Genomic DNA, 20,309 nt, shown 5'->3' with positions numbered 1-20,309 from the left:
CAACAGGGGCCGGGATTTATCTGCATAGCCACGTGAATCAGTTCACACACCCCTGATGGCCTGATTCATCTGCTCTCCATGCTGCGTCGTCCGCATTTGCGCCTGCCATAAACGCCTCGTACGCCATATTACTTACACAGCCAGCCAGCCAGCGAGGTAAACGAGTCCATCCCACTGCGCGGTGACGAACTGGAACTGAAGACGAACCCGGCCGTACGTACTAGGTAGGAGTACGTACTACACTACTACTACGCCCTAGTCGAAGGCATCATGCATGTACAGTACTTTCGGCGGAGATCCATCTTTAATTTGTAGCCCAGGACGCACGCAGCATGATAGTAGGCGGCAGAGATCGATCCACCCGCGTGCGTACGTCCGGCGATCGACCGGCATTGATGCGAATCGGGCCTCGAGATCGGCGCCACGTCGGTCCGGGCGCTGTCCACTGTGCGCTTGCTAGAGCTGGGAATGGAAATGTGCTCGGTCGGGCAACCGCTGGCCGGCCAAGGCCATTCATGGCGGTGCCCGGTCAAGGCCAGGCCGAGCTCTGAAGCGGCGTCACGTGGCGCGGCTAGCTTGCACTCCATCGGCATCGGGTGTTCCAGGTACGGCACCTGATGGGCGCCATTTATGAGTTGGCAGCGAGGGAGAGCGACTAGGCGAGCGGCGAGCGGCCAGCGAGGATAGGAGCTGCAACACGCTAGGGGCATCCATCACCATGGGCTGCTGGTCTGAGGCAGGAGCCGTCTTCAATTCGCGTGTTGCAGATGCAGATGCTGCTGCAGCGGCAGCAATGGAGGAGAGCGAGGGGAGGGGCACGTAAATGCGGCAGCAAATGCGTCGCACCGGCTACGGCCGGCCTAGAAGAGGGGAGCGGCGTGCTCGGCGGTGCGCGTGGATTGGCACGACAGACGCAGCTGGGACTATACGCGAGCTCTGCAATGCCCAGGGCGCGCCACTACGTCCGCTGCGACATGCAGTCAGATAGCCGCTTAGGGCATCCCCAGGTGTCATCCATCAAAACGTTTCCTGTACTTTCTTAATTAAGTACTCCTCTATTCATTTTTATAAGGCTTTATAGACATTTTAAACATTGCGTAAAACAACTCAATTTTATTTGTCTGAAACGACTTATAAAAATGAACGGAGTGAGTAATAAGTTTGAGTTTCCAAAGAAAAATAACGTTGCTAAACATGTACTTGTGTCATTTTGTCAGCTTTTCGTCTGTTTGGGTCGGTTGCCCGCTCGACGTCCGCCATGTTTTCTTTTTGGGTCAGCCGTGCGTCCAACGCAACATACCCATTTCATGTCCATCTACAAATTTAAAAGGCCTGCGGCCATAGATCATGCCAGTGGCCATGCTGCCGCCCAAAGTTCATCGTCGGCACCATGCCAGCTTCCAAAAATACTATCGCACAGTTCTTGCTTGCGCGCTTGACCGGCACACATGCCAGCACACAAAAAAGGTCAGGAGTTTGACCACGCCATCTCGGTTGTGGTCATGCCAGCACACTTGTCGGCATACAGAAAAAGATGGTGCATGCTGCCATAGATCACTCATCATGGTACTCACGATGGACACGAATCCAAAAGGTTGATGCCTTTTGTTCGACGCCAACCTTGGGGTCTTGCCCAATGTCCCTCCAACACTCACAAAGGAGCTTGTCCTCAGCCGTTATGTATGCCTTTGTCCGCTTGCTCTTGCGTTTCGGTTTCACCCAGACGGCTTGGTTGGCGAGCTCGTCCTCGAACAAAGGCTCCCAGTCGATGTACAACTCATCCTCTTCCTCTTGGCCATAGTCCTCCGAAAACTCATGGTCCAGCAGGAAGCCGTCCAGCTCCAGGACATTTTTTTTTGTTTTCCATGCAACGATTCCCAACAGAAGGGTCTTCTGCACTAGGGAGCATGCCCAATGTGCGATCACGAACAAGAGAGTATCGACCACCTACTGATCTCATGTTCTTTAGCGAGATCGCTTTGGTTCGAAGCTCCGTGCATGCCAGCTTGATCATAGGTCGCCGGCGTGAACGGCCCTCGACCGTCTTGGCTTTGGGTCTCATCAGGATCGTAGCCAGCCGCGGTGGCACCGCTAGCGGCCGCCGCACCACCCTCGAAGATGATGTTCTCCATTAAACGGTTGGTCGTCTCGTCGGTGGTAGCCGCCGGCATTCTGTCGAACAGGTTACGGGTGCCGGTGAGCACGTCGGCTGGCATCTCCCGCGTGTGTTTCCTGGTCCCTCCGGACGACAAAGCACCGGTCACCGGTGTGGTGTTGAGGTCGATGGGCGCGGGCACAGGCATGCAAGGAGCCACCACGCTCACCTCCGGCGAGCATTCCCCAAAGAGTTGGGAGGATAGTGGGTAGACGTGGAAGCCGGGGATCGGGTGCATCGCCGAGCGCGTTTCCTGGTCCCTGCGGACGACGTGGCACAGGCCACCGGCGTGGCGTTGAGGTCGATGGGCGTGGGCGTGAAAGGAGCCACCGCGCTCACCTCCAGCGAGCATTCCCCGGAGAGTCAGGAGGCCTGCGGGTAGACGTGGAAGCCGGGGATCGGGTGCGTCGCTAACGCGTGCGGCGACTCCAGCAGCACCATCCGAGGAAACGCGAACGAGCCGGTGCTAGCCGCAGCCACAGCGGCGTTGACAAGCCCGACCAGGGTTTAACCCTAGGTAGATCAAGGCCTCCCTCATTGCCGCCGCGACGCGGGCATTAGTACTGTCCTCCTGCTGTGCCGCGGCGGCGAGGGCCGCTACTTCGTTCCTTGCGTCCGCCGCGTGCCTCCGGCCCTTCCTCTTAGTCGACTGCACGACCCGCTCTTCCGGCGTCAGCTTCTTCTTGGGCGGTGCAGCGGTCTTGCAAGGGGCGCGGGGTTTGCCTTTGCCGGAAGGGGCGGAGGCGAGACCAGACGAGACGAGGGAGGCGAGGCCGCCGACGACGACATCGAGGGCGTCGTCCATGGCGAACGGCCAGGAGCGCGCGGGCGGGAGGGTTTTGGGAAATTGAGGGAATAATGGATGCTTTGCCACCGATTGGCGGGCCAGGAGGAGTAGTTGGTGCGCAGCCCGCGCGCCCGTCTCTTGTTTGCGCCGACGTAAATTAGGCTAAAAATGAGTCGTAAATGGATCGACAGGCGGACAAAAAACGGACGCGCATCTGTTTAGGTCATTGTGTTGGGCCGATTTTTCTGTTCATCATGACCCAAACGAACGCGCACATACGAAATTGGAGTTAGCTCTAATTGCCATCGATCGAATGATTTAAAATGAGGCTGAATGACAGACATTTGATTAACTTTTCTTTTTAAGAAAGGGGGCAGGTGCGTAGGCGATGGGTTGGATGGCTGCTTCACTATCCGCTGACCACGGACACGTTGTCTGATTTAATGGACAGAATTGAAGCTGCCGTCAGAATCATCATAGTCCGTGCAGGTGCAGCTGCAGTGATCACCCCGCTGCCTGAGCTGAGGTGCAGGAAGGCAGGCAGGTAAGCAGATGCAGCCAGCCAATGAAAGCTCTGGTTCAAGCTCTGGATGTTCCGCGAAGCGGGGCAGGGCAGGCTCACCGAACAATGGCCGGCACTGACTGATGAGCGGTGTTCAGTGCGTGCGTAGCAGCAACAACTAAACGTGTCATACTGTAGGCAACTGGAAATCGCAGCAGGCGGTGGGTTTTTTTTAACAGAGAGTACTTTATTTCGCAGATAATGCCAGGTCGTTTACATTAAGGTGAGAAATAGTCTGAGATTGCATCTTCCAAAACCTCAGAGGGTCCACTAGAATGAGATGATTTTGTTATACAATCAGCTACACTATTAGCTTCCCTCAAGCATTTTGTTACATTTCCTTGCACTCAAAAAGAATTGCCGATTTCTGGCCCAAGAAAAGGTTTAGAGCCTCAACTGCGTTTGAGCTGTCCGGTTTAATCTGTAAACTACTATAGCCAATCTTAGCTAGTAAGTAGAATCCATTCTGAATAGTTATCATTTCTGTCGAATCCATCGAAGAAACATGATGTATAAACCAAGATGCCGCAGCAATAAAATCGTGATGATCATCCCGTGCTTGCTCCTGTGTGGGGCGGAGCTTGGATTGGGCCATGCCCCGGGCCCCAGGCTGCTACAGTAGGCTACAGGGCCAAAAAATGCAACAGTAAAACCGAAGTATTGTGCAGTCATGTTCTCCGTGCTGAAGGATCGCAGCAAGCGGTGGGTGATATCACTGCACAGTCGTCCCACGCCGGAACAGCGTACGCATATCCCTTGGACGTGGGCTGTGGACCAAATGTCTCTCCGTTACACGCCCATGGATTGCCGAATACATTTGCTATCAGACTGGCCTCTATTAACAGCAAACGGGAAGGGATATGACCCCAAGCTATGCAAATAAACCGGGTGAATGCAGCAGAACGCAACAAGGTTCATCTACGTCGCAGCAACGAAAGTGACACGTCATATGAGAGCAACTGGCCAACGCGTGAAAGCCAAGGCCAGGCTTGTCGTGGTCAGACAAGCACAAGCTCCAGCCCCCAACAAGAGAGACCAAAGCAGACACATCCACATAATTCCGACTCCAATTAAGTAAATCTACTACTCATCCTCATCATCATATAACAATAGAACAAAGATGTCAAGATCCAAGCTATACATACATAGCGTCCAAAAATACACGACCCGCCGACCCAGCCACCACCCATCCGGCGGTAAGCGAACATCCCAACACGACGACAACGAAAACACAGACCCACCCACAGGCACCAAGGCCCGGGCCAGCGCACACTAGAGAAGAAAGAACACTAAGCACCATATATGGGTTTTGCTCGAATCAGCAGTAATATAAGGACAGTTGAATGTGTCTCACGACCTCGAGTAGTCCTCACTTGGACTTGCCACAGTTGAACCCATGGCACACCGACAGGATTATGATGAGGATGAGCGCGACGATGATGCCCAGGACAATCAGCTTGATCTTCATGTTTTGTAGCCACATCTTTCTCCTCACCTGTGTTCCTTGCTGCCTGAAATCTTGGGCCTGAAATTGCATGCACACCATTAAAAATCTTAGATAACAATTGCTGTTTCAGACATCCAACTGAAGCATAATTTGAAACACATGGTATGTTTATGCAAACTTTATGATCAAAATTGAGTAGCAATATCATGTTATCCTTTTGAAATACCCAAAAGCTCAACACTAGGCAATGTTTTGGTTCGCCAGAATAAGACCAGGATGCTAAGATGGGCGGCGTGGTATCAGCCAGGAGAACATCAACTTCAAAATTCAAATTTTGATGCCCAAGCTTAAGAACAACATTATGGTCGTTTGTGTCTCCTTATCACAAGAACACATCAACTTGGAGATATAACTGGTCATTACCATTAGAGCAATAGCAGGAAAAGACTTAAAACTCTTGTAGAGGAAAAATAACAGTTAACTTATCGTAACAGCAGAAATAATTAATGCTCCATTAGTAATAAATCCTATCCAACGTTACCTGAACAAATTTGTAACTGTTCTCACCAACGGAAGTAGGAATTACAGGAAGATGACATATTCAATCACCTTAAAGTCCTTATCAGCTATAGGAGAAAACAATTTTTGATATAACCTAGGGAGGTCTCTAGTCATCCATAAGAAGTACTCCCTCCGTCTCACATATTGGATGTAATAACCTATGTTTTTAAGGCGACGCTTTGCTTTAAGGCGCTAGGGGGGGCGCCTCGACGCCTAAAGCGGACATATTTGCAAAGCGCTGGGGGGGGGGGGGGGGGGGGGGGGGGGGGGGCTCGACGCCTAGGCGTCGCCTTAAAAACATAGGTAATAACATCTTATATTATGGGACAGAGGGAGTACTAGCCAGCCTTCTTCGATGAAGTATTAGCCAGTTACGCCTGAGTAGTTTGAGCATATCAAGAGCACCTAACACAACAACTACTAAGTGTGCCAGTAGTTGGCTTGACCACTTACCATAACTACAGTTTAGTATAAAGCTGGATCCATCTTAACTGCTTCAATTGTGACCTTTCTGTACTCTTGCTAATATACAATAACAGCTTGGAACCAAGCCTAATTATCCTGGTACTAACAATAAATAATAACAGCTTGGAATCGAACCCAATTGAAGTACAGTACCCAGTACAGGGCGGGATAAAAGAATGTGCCAATTATTAAAACCTGTGAGCGGAGCGGGATTAAAGAATGTGTCAATTATTAAAACCTGTGAGCGGAGATTCTCTGTCTTGTCAACAAGCAGCTCAATCTTCTCCCCGCGATCAAGAACCTGAATTTTAGAAGTACACTTAGGATCAGAAACTTCCTGCAAATTATACCTTCAGTATATCTGCAAAGTACAAAGATGTACCTTCTCAATGTTTTCCATCATCACGTTCTTGACTTCTGAAACTTGTGCTTGCACTTTAGCGAGCTTGTTTATCTCTTCAGGGTGGTCTACACAGTACTGCATGTGCTCTTTGAGTTTTGACCTACAACAGTAAACATTCACACAAAATGAGCAAAGTAAGGCCATATATTTTAAATAGCCCCACACTGCCAAAAGCACACACGTACCCAAACTCTCTGTTGAGGCTGCTTGGTGCAGCAGTAGCAGCTTTCCCACCAGCATATCTTTTGCTGAAATCGTCCTTAACCCGAACCAAGAAAGCAATTGGCATCTGTTGCCCCACTGATTCCACAGCAACCACACAGTATGCTGCAGATGAAAGCATGATGTCAGCATCATAGTTTTTTGACTTGGAAGTTAGCAACATCAACAAATGCAATGTAGTGTTCTGGAATTATAATTCAACCAAGGAGAGAAACAAGCATTATCTTCATTTTTAGAGAAGTGCTATGTCTGCAAAAAATCAGTTGCTTAATATATTTCAACAGTAGTTCCTTTATCAATTTTTCCCAGCAGTATTGTCACTGCTATAAGCAATGTGGTCGTTGGAAAACGGGTTTGAAGGAATTGAGCATTAAAATTCACATAGTAGCACTAGAAAAAAACGCAGCAATATAACAAAATTAATCGGTAATGTTAATTTCCACTACATCATCACATCTGTCTTCTACTACCTCATTACACAATCAGTTGTGACTTTTGACTTTAACTAGTGAAGGTTTCACAAATGTTATATTTGAACATAATCATGTAATGTATGAACGGTATTGCTAGATTGGCAATGAGATGTACTCTACTGATGCTATACACTTAAAAAAATGCATCTGTGTACAGTAAAATGCTACTATTGAATATTCACAAGTAGAAGCCAAATGTCAGAACTAAATATGGATTGAGAGAGCATTATAGTTTCCACATTAATCCAAATCTCGAAACAGTTTTAAAGCTTCCACTGGGCATGTGCGACAAAAGCAAAGACTAGTGTTGTTGCAAAGTGCCAAAGGCTACACTTAACAAACAAGTGCATCAAATCTACAGTCCAATCAGAGAGGAACATCTATGTGAATTGATTTTTCATAAATACCGTGCAAGGGAATATTCATTTTTATGGTGCTTGCAGATCAATACTCGAATACTTTTGCGGTTGTAGAAATATTATCCATGAAATGCTTATACAAACTTAGATGGCCCATCGTAATGTGATCTGCTGTCATAAAAGGCTGAAACATGCTACACACTTATGTAGGTTGATTTAATTTATCACTGGTGAAAACATCTTCTAACCAATTCCCTATCTACTTGCTCTTCAAAAAGATCAAGGGTATGAAAATAGCATTATAAATGGCACTCACACCCATTAGAAAACTCGGAAATGTTGATACATCTATATTACTTTTTAATAGATTATTAAGGGGCATTGCTTATCTGGAAGCCTATACCATGCATATATAGGCTGCCATTTGCTACACACGTCTAGCAAGCCAGCAATGAACCATCTACCCTTCTACTATAAATAGATATCACGACATGTAAGCAGCAACAAATGAACTGCCAAATTAGCATAAATATGTGCTGGCATTCCATACACATGCCTAGCAAGCCAGCAACTAACAGTCTGTCCTCTACTATAAATAGCACAGATATCCAGAGCCGGCACTATGTACTTGATTATTTTACTGCTGATGTCGGTCGGCTATTGCAGCTCTTACAACCACTGGCCCCATAGGCGTGGGATAAGAGGAGCAACCACAATATATTGACTGCATAGCACGATATTGACCAAGTATTACCAAACTCGAACTGGCCGATACCCAGCGTGCGACCAACTAAACTAGAAGCCTGGTACCAAACGGCGAGAGCAACAACCTCCCGCACGAAGTTCGCGCGGCAACAAGCCGATCGGCAGCAGCAATCGAAACGACCCGGCCGCAAATCCAGCGAATCCGCGAGATCTACGCCCGGCGAGCCCAAATCGAGCGCGCGTCGCACCAGATCCACGCGGATCAGATCACGCCCGCGACGAACCGGACGGAGGGAAGCAAGGATCGGGCGGGGCGGAGGGGAGGGGAGGGGAGGCGGGCGACTCACTGAAGCCGTCCTCGACGAGGTAGTTGAAGGTGTGGCCGTCGCAGTTGTAGGTGAACTTGTTGTTGCTGGCGGGGAGCTTGACGAGGCACTGGGAGGCGATGGTGGTGAAGTTGCCGGTGAACTCGGTGTACTCGGCCAGCACCACCGTGCCGCGGGCCACGAACGCGTAGATGAGCGACTGCTGCCCCATGGCTCCTCCCGCGCGCTTCGCCGCCTCTCCGCTGGAGCTCGCCGCCGGCGGGGGAGGGGGGCTGCCGGATTGGATCTCGGCGAGGCTGCTGCGGGAGGGGAGGGGAGAGGAAGGGGGAAAGGTCGGTTTCGCTTTGGTGGAGTGGGAGGAGGGGCAAGGGGCAATGGGGGTGGTGGGGGTGGTAAAAGAAAAAGGGAAATCAAATTTGGTAGGTGGACGTTTTGCGGAACGGTCCCCGAAATGTTTCCGCCCACCGCGTGGAGACCCCTTCTGGTCTGGCTGGCTCCCTCCTGGTGGGTCGTTCGTCGGTTCAACTTTTCCGGGGTTGGTTTCTTCAGGGTTAAGCGAGGGATGGATTGATTAGCTTAGCTGCCTCGTCGGGCTCAGCAGCCGCGTGCCTTCTCCGTACCGTCGATGCTTTAATTATCTATCTTCCTTTGCTCGAGGGAAAAAAACTATCTATGTTCCTTTCTTCTTTTCTACTCCTGCAAATACAGTCAGATTACCACAAGTTTGGCTATTAAATTAGTACTAGAAGCTTATGTGAGGTGCGATTGGTGCGTAATTGTATGAAATGAAACTGGGGGTCAACGAAGCTTGTGATGTTGGCGCGTATGGATGGCTGTAGCATCAAACACATCTAGAATGGACAGCACACATGTCACGCATGTGACGCGCTTTATTGTACAAAAATAAGACTATGACGCGGTAGACGGCATTTTACTAAAAGTTTTTATGGCAGCTATCATTTTTTGACAGCGAAATATACACGATAGTCTAACATTTGAGTCCTGAGGCCCTGTCAAATCGACCTTTTTTGCGCGTTCAGCCGGGTTTCGGTGAAGTTTTCTCTTTTTTTTGTAGTTTCGATGGGTTCAGAAACGTTTGTAATCTCCAAGTTTCGTGTTTGATCCAGCCTAATCTTAAACAAAATTTTAGATCTAACTTCAAAAGAAAATCAACGGATTTAAATATGTTAAAATTTATGGAATTTCAAAAAGTTGATATGTCGGCGAGGTTCAAAAATTTAGGGCTTTGTTGAATGTTGATTGATTATGTCATGATTTTCCCTCCTTGCCACACATGTGTCCTCTCTCGTGAGCGTTATGAACCTCAAGACATAGTGATCCTTGCCACACATTTTCCCTCCTTGTCGTCACACCTCCGCCCTACGACGTCGGCCTGCGCCATCCACCATCGTGTGAAGGGGAGAGGAGTCTTCGTTGCCGCCTACGTCGGTAGGGCTTTGCCCATAAATGAGATTAATATGTCTCCGTAGTATATACTTTTCCAAACACTTTTGCCCTTGTTTTGGACTCTAATTTGCATGATTTGAATGGAACTAACCCAAACTGACGTTGTTTTCAGTAGAATTGTCATGGTGTTACTTATGTGCAGAAACAAAAGTTCTCGAAATGACCTGAAACTCCACGGAGCGTCTTTTTGGAAATAATAAAAAATACTGGCAAAAGATCAAGACCAGGGGGCACACGCCCTAGCCACGCCCCCCTACCTTGTGGGCCCCCTGGAACTCCTCCGACCTCAACTCCAACTCTATATATTCACTTTCGGGGAGAAAAAAATAGAGTAGAATGATTCATCGCGTTTTACGATACGGAGCCACTGCCAAGCCCTAAAATCTCTCGGGAGGGCTGATCTGGAGTCCGTTCGGAGCTCCGGAAAGGGGAATTCGTCGCCGTCGTCATCATCAACCATCCTCCATCACCAATTTCATGATGGTCGTCGCCGTGCGTGAGTAATTCCATCATAGGCTTGCTGGACGGTGATGGGTTGGATGAGATTTATCATGTAATCGAGTTAGTTTTGTTAGGGTTTGATCCCTAGTATCCACTATGTTCTGAGATTGATATTGCTATGACTTTGCTATGCTTAATGCTTGTCACTAGGGCCCGAGTGCCATGATTTCAGATCTGAACCTATTATGTTTCCATCAATATATGAGAGTTCTTGATCCTATCTTGCAAGTCTATAGTCATCTACTATGTGTTATGATCCGGCAATCCCGAAGTGACAATAATCGGGACCACTCCCGGTGATGACCGTAGTTTGAGAAGTTCATGTATTCATTATGTGTTAATGCTTTGGTCCGGTACTCTATTAAAAGAAGGCCTTAATATCCCTTAGTTTCCGTTAGGACCCCGCTGCCACAGGAGGGTAGGACAAAAGATGTCATGCAAGTTTTTTCCCTAAGCACGTATGACTATATTCAGAATACATGCCTACATTACATTGATGAATTGGAGCTAGTTCTGTGTCACCCTAGGTTATGACTGTTACATGATGAACTACAACCGGCATAATTCTCTATCATCAATCCATTGCCTACGAGCTTTCCATATATTGTTCTTCGCTTATTTACTTTCCCATTGCTATTGTTACAATCACTATAAAATACCCAAAACATTACTTTTGTTATCATTACCTTTTGCTACCGTTAACACTATTATTATATTACTTTGCTACTAAACACTTTGCTGCAGATATTAAGTTTCCAGGTGTGGTTGAATTGACAACTCAGGTGTTAATACTTAAGAATATTATTTGGCTCTCCTTATGTCGAATCAATAAATTTGGGTTGAATACTCTATCCTCGAAAACTGTTGCGATCCCCTATACTTGTGGGTTATCAGAGATCTGGCGGTGGCAAAGATGGGGAGGAGGGGATAAAAACATCTATAGCCAGACTTGCCAAATCCGAAACCCCATATGCCCGCGGGCACGCCCAGGCGCGTCCGTGATCAATGACCGGGCGGTCCCCAAATCGACGCCTCCATGGCCATGTATCATATCCGGCATCTTATATCCATACAAAATCATGCAACATACTACGAGATCACCAAACGACCAGAATCGATATGAATCAGACATATAAAACCGATATCGAATGGGCATAATTCACATATAAACATCACCAAAAGTGGACACAATTCAACCATTCGGCAAATTCTAACTAGATAGTAGGAGTTAGATTATATAAACGGAGAGAGGGCCGAGCTTCACCACTTCCTCGCCGGCCCTTTCCTCTTCCAGTCGCAAGCGTTGCTGTAAGGAAAATGTTTCAGAACCCATCAAAACTACAAAAAATAGGGATCACGTTAATCATGCTTGATGGGTTTAGAAACTTTTGTAATCTTCAAAATTCTGGTTTGATTCAACCTAATTTTGAACAAAATTTTAGATCAAATTTCTACAAAGTTCAACAAGTTTCAACATATCAAAAATTTGAAAGAACTTATGAAATTCCAAAAAATGGATATGTCAGTGAGATTCAATTTTTTTAGGCTTGTTCAGTGCTCACTAATTATGTTATAGATTTCCCTCCTTCTGCCACACATTTGTCCTCTCCCGTGAGTAGTACGAACCTTAAGCCATAGTTACCCCTTAGCGTGCAAGCTTGACTATTTAGAGCTCGTATGTGACAATATTGTGATGACAACTTTCTCGATGATAACCACCTTGAGGAACTTCCATCACCCCTCATCGACAAGATTGCTTAATGTCGTGCTCGTGCATAGATATCGCCAAAATCACTTGTGTGGCCCACAAAGCTAGGGCGGTCTCGCATCTGTCTTTTGCGCGACTTTCTCTCTAAATCCCTTTTGCCGCCAAGTACTGCAACCTTCACTTAGTCGATGATGATGATGACCTTATTGAAGTTAATCGGGATAAATCTATTAGGAGTAGGGGTCCTGCGCTTGATGACAAACCATCTTTATAAGAAGAGATAAGGTATACACAAGAGAAATAGTGGCATCGAAAAAGGTCAAATCGGCTGCGATTGGAGAGTGGTGATAGTGACACGTCGGCGGCTCGTTCTGGCGGCAGTAATGGTCATTCGGTAGTCTTGAAATCTTGATGTAATTTTTATTATATACTATTTAATATGCTTTGTAATTCTTCTGATGAACCTTTTATTTTACGGTATAGATCTGATGCTTTTCGCAAGAAAAAAAAAGTGAGACAGAAAAGCTTTATTTGAAAGACAAAGAAGATGCCTACCTGGTACGGAGGCCCTGTTTGGTTTAGTTTTTATCGACGGATTCCGCTGCCGCGCAATAGAATCTGAATCAAAGGGCGAACCCAGCAGAATCCGATTTCAGAAATCTGCTGCCAAAATCTGAACCAAAAGCAGAAGCAGCCTAGGACGTGCCTTCCAAAATCTGATTCCGCTGCGGGCCAAAATCTGAAAAGCTGTATCAGCTGATTTGCCAAATGACATACATCTTCTTCACATCAAATTTTTCACAGCAGATTTTTCACAGCTACTTTTACAAATCCATAGCCGAACCAAACAGGGCCATAGTCCCTGCCTCCTAGACTGCCTTCCACGGGCACACCGGACACGTGACGGCGACCCGCGTCGGTTCGCCAGGCTGAAGACAGCTTGCGGCGCAACAACATGCTCCAAGACGGGTCGGGACGGGCCGGGCTGGGCCGGGCCCGGCCGACCCGCACGTCCAGACCCACACCGATGGGGCAGATTCGATCGCGTGGAGTGGAGTAGAGTAGATCCAGACCCACGCACGCCCGCCAATCACCGCGTGGCCAAATCCCGAGCATTTATTAATTTCTTTCTCCTCCAGTCTTCTCTGACCCTCCCTCCCCTCTCCCCTGCGCAAGTGCACAGTGGGTCAGTGCCGCGGCGAGCTCCCCCAGCCTCGGCCTCCCCACCCGATCTGGTCGCCCCCCGCCCGCGGACGCAGCCCCCGCCAAACCCTAGGGCTCCGCCGCGCCGCCGCGCGAAGGGGCGCTTCGCTGCTCGCCCGCCCGTGATGGAGCCCGCCCCGCAGCTCAAGGCCGAGCCCTGGCGCCCGCCGCACCGCGCCGGCGCGGCCGGCGGGCGCGCGGCGGGGGAGGCGTCCTCCGCCGTCACGGGCCAGAGCAGCGGCAGCCGCCCGCGGAGGAGGCAGCGGGAGCCTCCCGCGTCCGAGGACGACTCGGCCTCCGCCAGGCCCGTCTCCACCTCCGGCGGCGGCGGCCAGGATTTGGTAGGTTCTTCCTCGGCGTTCGTCGTGATCCGTGTGGCGGGGGTGGAGTTTGGGCTGATGAGAGGGGAATTCGGAGGCTCACAAATTGTTGCTCCACTACTCTGGAAGTGAGCTCTGAGAGTGTAGGCTTCAGACACTGGTCAGCTTGGCTGCGTCGGTGATCTGTTCATGTGTTCGATTCGGCGTAGTTGTGCTTCTTCTAAGTCAGTAGCATGACCGTTTTGGTTAGCTTGGATTGGTTTGGTACTTTAGTTTAGTTCGATATATATGGTCTAGCACTTGCCCTGTGACGGTGCCTGTATGTAACTAGACTTGGATGCTGGTTCACAATTTAGTTTACATAGGGCCGTACAAAAAATTCCACAACATTCCCAGAGGTACTGGAAGGTTAACATTGTAGATTCCCCTAATTACCAAATGCCTTCGAGTAGGAACCATAAGTGGTGTTTAAGTTTGAGTATAGATAAGACTCACTTCCAGATGTCTGAAAGCCACCATTACTCTGTAACCACCTTTCATCATTATTTTAATAATAACACACAGTTGATTGCAGTAGTAGTTTTCCTATTTTTAGATGGCCACCGTTTTATTATATCCATGGTGTTGGCATGGATTCTACCCCCTCCGGGATTTTTACTCCGCATACAAGTTTTGTCTTAAGTCAAACTTTGCAAAGTTTGACCAAAATTATAGGGAAAATGTCAACATTCACAGTATCAATTCAATATCATTAGATGCATCAATATTGCAGATCTTTAGTATTGTAGATGTTGATAGTTTTAAATATAAATTTGGTCAAACTTTCTTTACGAAGTTTAACATAAAACAAATGCGGAGTAAAAAGAAACGGAGGGAGTACTTTTGACAAAGCCATCCTGTAGTGGCTTTCAGAACTCAACTTCTGTCAACTGAAAGGATGTATATAATAAGTAGGTGTCGTAACTTGGTACTGACCAGTGATGTGTGTACGCACTCTAGATTGGTCCATATCGGTGCTAAACTGATAATGCCTGTCAGGCTTGGCTCACTGATGTTGACAGCGTATGATTGCTCTGCTCAGTATCAAGTTAACAAGACTAGTTTATCCTTGCACAAAGTCTGCCAATCTTTATAATCCCTAGTTGCAAGGGGACAAGTTACTCAACCAGCAGTAGATGTGCATATGCCATAGAACTTCTACTGTCCTACATGCTCTTTATGTAGCTACAGCCTACAGTCAGCACTATTCTACTGTTGAAATCTTGCTGGCACTTTTAAATCTGTAATAGTCATTGGTATCCCAGTTACCTGCTTGCTATATTAGTAGCTTAGAAAATAAAACCATCCACTGTTTTCTTAACCTTCTCCCAGTGTTATTTTTTGTTTACATAAACTGTATGCATGTTGAATTATATACCATGGCCAAGTTTTTGGGTGACAGCTGGTTTGACTATTTGTTTTAGAGTTCTCTGTTTTCGGTACCTACGGTTTTAGTGCAATACTTTTTTGGTCTGTACTTGCTGGTTAAAGGTGGTTGATGGACAAACAATTAAATCCAATCAATTGTCTCCAACACTTAACTACTAAAGTACTGAGCCAACAACCTAATGGTCCAGAGTGTTTTGCATCTTCTACTTGCATTTAGTAACCTACTGTGATATTTTAGCAGGCATCATATTGGTGATAGTCTGCAAGCTATCATTATTGTCATATGTGATCTTTGATTTTGGCGTGCCATTTTTGTGCCCCTTATATTGACTGGTTATGTACCGATTGACAGTTTAAATAGTTGTTTGACTTCGTAGGCCAGAAGGTGGTTTACAATATTTTTGTTATATTCTATAATAAAGAAAAATGCCCCACAGCACAGCTTATGCAGAGAGCAAGTGCTCAATTGTTCTTTCTCCCGTCTGTCCTAATCGCCAATTCACTGGAATCTTAATGTGCAGACTGATGCAGAAGCAAAGCGTTTCAAGGCAAATAAATCCAGTGATGAGAATGGCAGTTTCAGAAAAGATGCTGAAGCTGATTCAAGAAATGCTAGTAAGGCTGTTGATCAAAATCCTCCACCACCAAAGCAAGATTTCATCCATGTGAGGGCAAGAAGGGGTCAAGCAACTGACAGCCATAGCCTTGCAGAAAGGGTCAGTTCAATGCACAGTTTTCAGTTTTGACTATCCTGAATGTATTGTTTTCAGTTTTGAGTATTCTTATACACCCCATAGATACACATTCACACTACCCATTACAGGAGCTACAGATCTGGTCACTGAAAGTTCTATTTATTTTGACAGGCACGGCGTGAGAAAATAACCGAGCGGATGAAAATTCTCCAAGATCTTGTCCCTGGATGTAATAAGGTGCATTTTAATCTCATCAACAAGCATTCAATATATTTTATGTTTCCATTCTGTCCCACTAATGTCCATATATATTTATCTTTGTATCATCTTCAAACTTCCTCCCTAGTTTTGTGTCTGTCAATGATTTTCTTTGGAAAGCTTATGCGTCCTTGGTTAGGTTATTGGCAAAGCATCAGTCCTTGATGAGATAATCAATTATGTCCAAGCTTTGGAACGTCAAATTGAGGTATGTTGTGTCACAGATTGTTGCTTCTATGGAATTGTGTTGCCCTCTGTAGTGCAGTTAATAATTGCTCGACAATTGCTGTCATCTGCAGTTCCTGTCCATGAAGCTTGAGGCGGTTAATGCCCATGCCCATGCTCACAACGGAGTTGAAACATTTCCATCTAAAGACGTAAGTCAGTTGTGAACTCAGTGGCTAACTATAGCAAGATAACTGGTACAAGGAAATATATCTTAGCTTCAACGTTTGATTTCTCAAACTGTGCCACCAATATATTATTTCACATTTTGTCCCTTGCAAATATATTCCAATGATATATTGGCACGTTTGTGTACAGCAAAACATATCTTAGCTCCAGAAGGTTTACCTTTTGTTCTTCTCACTTGCAGTTCGCTGCGCCAACATACAACACAGCTCCAGGGTTAACATTTGACCCACAAACACCAAGGGAGTATGCCCAGGGCTCGCCGGCTGCAGAATGGCTTCACATGCAGATTGGTGGCACCTACGAAAGAGTGACATGAGCAGAACAAAAGTCCAGGGTGTTGCCCAACAAAGCGTGTCATGAATCCTCGGCCAATCAACCCCCACTTTCATATCGTAGATCATTTTTTTTGTGCCACCATCTCGTTCCAAATGCGGTTTTATTCATAGTTTTTGGAGCTGTAATTGCCGGTAGAGACGTCAGACATGTATTTAGAGAGAACCGCCGAGCACAGTGCCTTTTTGTTTTGACCTTCGGATTCAGGACTGTTCCTCATGTATTCGCAACCTTCATGTATTCCATGGATTTCTGTAGCTGGTAATCATTCTTAAGATGAAAGGAAGCGACTTTTTTTTCAGGTGTCTGTCAGGCTGTGAAAGCTTAAACCTTATCTTTTTTTTTTCTGATTTCATTTATTTATTGGTTTTAGAATCAAAGCTTGAACCTTATGGCATGTTTCTCTTTCTGAGTTCTGTGGGTTTGTGCCCATGGCAGTTGGTTTCTCGGATCACATGTTTGGTGTCTTCAGGGTTTGCCTGAGATTGGATTTTCACTCCATGATTTTGCGCTACAAAAACGAACCCTTTTTTTTCATGGCTTGCATAGTTGGTTTTAGCTTTTAGTGTCCCCTTGTTGCCCTAGGGCCTTTATTTTATCTTCAGAGCTTGCAAGGAACTTTGGTTCTTTTTTACCTGAATCGATTCAGGCCGGTACCTAAAAAAAAGTCCGCAAATTTGACCATCTCAACAAATGTAAATATGTGATTGTCAAACGCCCAGGGTTCAAATGCCGGAGGGCGAAGAGCTTATGAAAAACAAAAACACGCATGGGTTCATGCTGGAACAGCTCGAAGCCATTCATCATTTGCACTGCTCCTGAAGCTTTGATATATCTGCCGCTCGCTTCTGACCTCCTTCAGCTTTCTATGTAGGTTTGCATCATGAAGTTGAGAAAAACCAAGATGCTAGTACGATCAACGGTGTCTTATTCAGGAGAAAACAAGGAACACTGGAGTATATGCAGGTTATATCGATCCTGAATTTCTCGGAACTGGGCAACCAACAGAGAAATCCAATGGATATTCTTTATTTCTTTTGATGTCGTGCTGTTTGAGGTGTTGTGTGCTCGGGCTGCATTGGGATCCTAGTTTTCCAAGGAGACAAGTTGAACTTGCACAATGCGCCCTCAGTTGCCAGAAGAAGGGCGTCCTTGATCTGATTGTTGATCCCTATCTTGAAGGAAAGATTGCTCCGCGGTGCTTCAAGAAGTTTGTGGAGATTGCTGAGAAATGTGTAAGTGATCGTGGTATCGACCGCCCTACAATGCAAGAAGTGCTTGAGAAGCTGGAGTTGTGTCTTGTAGAACAAAGCGGAAGCCTTGGTGATGGGATGCTGGCCGAAGAGTTGTAGAGTACCTTGTAGCAGACGATGATTCCAGATATTGTGGTGAGATGATGACACGGATGGTGATGAGCAAGTTGCGGATAGTATGGATTCCTAACGGCCAACGGCATGATGAGCAGGCAAGAAGTGCTTTCACGACCAATTTCCTAGTACTGGTAATGCTCATGTCCGAGAGAATTATTCCATAAATTTATATGTTCCGCCCCTTCTTTTGGGAAGCAAGTATTTCTTACTTCTTCATGCTTTTCGTTACCCGAGTGCTGTAATGGATTTATGAGGCCCTTCGCCTGGGAAATACCCTTTGCTTCCTGGTTGTAGATACACCCGGGATTTTTTTTTACAAAAAAGTCAAATAAGTTTAGAAGTTTGTTTGGATTTTGCACTAGTATATAAATTTTCGCGAATAAAAACCCAGCGTTGACTTCGGGGCAAAAAGAAAATTTATTTGCTATTATAGGTCACTATTCACACTATTTTGGCTGAAAATTTTATTTTTTTGAAAAGGAGTTCGTAGGGTTTTTCGTCTTGTGAAATTTTGTCACAAGTACAATGAATTACTATTTTTTTTTTCATATAGGATGTATGTACATCCATAGACGAAAGCCCGCGTCCCTCTTTGCCTGCACTATTATATCGTGTGTTTGTCAATGATATGAATATTAGATTACATGGTTCTCGACGAGTGGACGCCTCCTTGTTTAGTGGCGATCAGCGTGCAAAGGAGGTGTGCTGTCAGCGTTTTCGACGGTCCTGGGGTCAGTTAGGATTCGTTTTACGGTGCAAGTTACCAGTCATAGGAAATGCTAGTATTTGCACAGATCCACCGTCGATTTGAAGGGTAATATAGGCAGTTTACATTAGATTTCTTTTCTTTTAGCCCAAGGGCAGTCTAGCTCGATAGTTAAATAGTTCAATCAATCAACAGAAAGTCCCGACTTGTCACCCAAGCCCTAGTTGCCGCCGCAGCCGCCCCGTGGCTCTCGCCGCCGCGCCACCGCGCCGTCGGCCTCCGGATCCTTCCTGCCCGTCCGTTCCATCCGCCTCTACCGTACCTCTTGCCTGCCCGAGCCGTCCGCCTCCGGAACCTTCAGGTCCGTCCGTTCCGTCCGCCTCTACCAGAATCTCTGGCCGCCGTTTACCGATGCACCACCGCCCGCTAATCCTGCTGTCGCCGTTGGCACTGCCCTTCCGTTCGTCTCTATCACTGCTGGTCCGCCGGCAGAAGGTAATGCTTCAATAATACCAAAGAGATTAGAATTCACGTATGAGGCCCAAGTAAAATTAAACTGGACATGCTCTTCCCTTCAGTACTCTATATTCTCTTGACCTTTATCGTCGACACTCTTATATCTTCTATAAGAATGATGTGGCATCAGAAGTTTTGTTCATACAGAATCTTAAATAATTTTAGAAAGGGTGTGTCTAGGGCACATCTAGATGTGCTCTAGTTATTGCACATCTAAGTGAGTGGGTCAAGCATAAAGAGGAAAAGAAAAAAGAAAAAGTAAGTATCCACACGAATCTCAACGTAAGATCAATGACATAGGATTTAGATGTGCAATACTTATAGCACATCTAGATGTGCTTTAGCAAAACTGTTTTAGAAATTGCATGGAGTATTTAGGACCAACTCTCCATGAAAACATGGTGGCTACATATTATTTGCTTGGTGGAATCACATAGTTTATATTGTTTGCTTACAGTACAGGCAAAGTCAATCCACATATATTCAGAACACTTGCAATTACGGTTCACATTTTGGTGTGTTGGTTGTCATGTGGCAGAAGTGCTTTGATTTACATTTTTGATGATGTAGTTTGGCACTAGAGATGCGTAAATGACATTATTCAGTTTATTTGTGGCCGGCATGCAGTTGCACAACATGGATGCTCGCCATGTCAGCATAGAGGAAACTGAAGAATATTACAGGGTTGTTAGTCAAACATTCACAAGCGATGAACAAGGTTTCGAGTTCTGTAATAAACATGCTTAAGAGGAAGTGTTCAGCGTCAGGAAGGCCAATGTGAAAAACAAGGGAGACATAAGAATCCAAAGGTTGTATATGTGCAGCAAAGAGATATATAGGCCCATGAATAACTTTGGAAGGTCCAACTGGAAAAAGGAAACCAAGGGCACTCTCTTGTCAAGGAATTTGTGGACCAGCATAACTA

The 20,309-nt window shown here is 46.3% G+C and overlaps 2 protein-coding genes across 2 annotated transcripts; one reads left to right on the top strand and one right to left on the bottom strand.

Annotated features, from left to right (window-relative positions):
* Window positions 1–4,574: 4,574 nt before the first annotated feature.
* On the bottom strand, window positions 4,575–8,849 carry LOC125511001 (vesicle-associated membrane protein 721). The gene is made up of 5 exons (XM_048676287.1): window positions 8,487–8,849; window positions 6,566–6,707; window positions 6,360–6,480; window positions 6,216–6,278; window positions 4,575–5,029 (listed from the first exon to the last, which is right to left on the bottom strand). The coding sequence occupies exons 1-5, from the start codon at window positions 8,674–8,676 to the stop codon at window positions 4,874–4,876; spliced, it is 672 nt and encodes a 223-aa protein (XP_048532244.1). The 5' UTR covers window positions 8,677–8,849; the 3' UTR covers window positions 4,575–4,873.
* A 4,400-nt stretch (window positions 8,850–13,249) lies between these two features.
* LOC125511000 (transcription factor BHLH089-like) lies at window positions 13,250–17,093 on the top strand. Its single transcript, XM_048676286.1, has 6 exons — window positions 13,250–13,685; window positions 15,614–15,808; window positions 15,959–16,024; window positions 16,185–16,253; window positions 16,345–16,422; window positions 16,641–17,093. Exons 1-6 carry the CDS (start codon window positions 13,470–13,472, stop codon window positions 16,773–16,775), a joined length of 759 nt encoding a protein of 252 aa, XP_048532243.1. The 5' UTR covers window positions 13,250–13,469; the 3' UTR covers window positions 16,776–17,093.
* The last annotated feature ends 3,216 nt before the right edge of the window (window positions 17,094–20,309 follow it).

The sequence above is a fragment of the Triticum urartu genome, chromosome 5 (genome assembly GCF_003073215.2).
Source record: "Triticum urartu cultivar G1812 chromosome 5, Tu2.1, whole genome shotgun sequence".
NCBI classification, from domain to species: domain Eukaryota; kingdom Viridiplantae; phylum Streptophyta; class Magnoliopsida; order Poales; family Poaceae; genus Triticum; species Triticum urartu.
The sequence above is the reverse complement of the archived record's forward strand: the minus strand, read 5'-3'. Positions and strand labels throughout refer to the sequence as shown.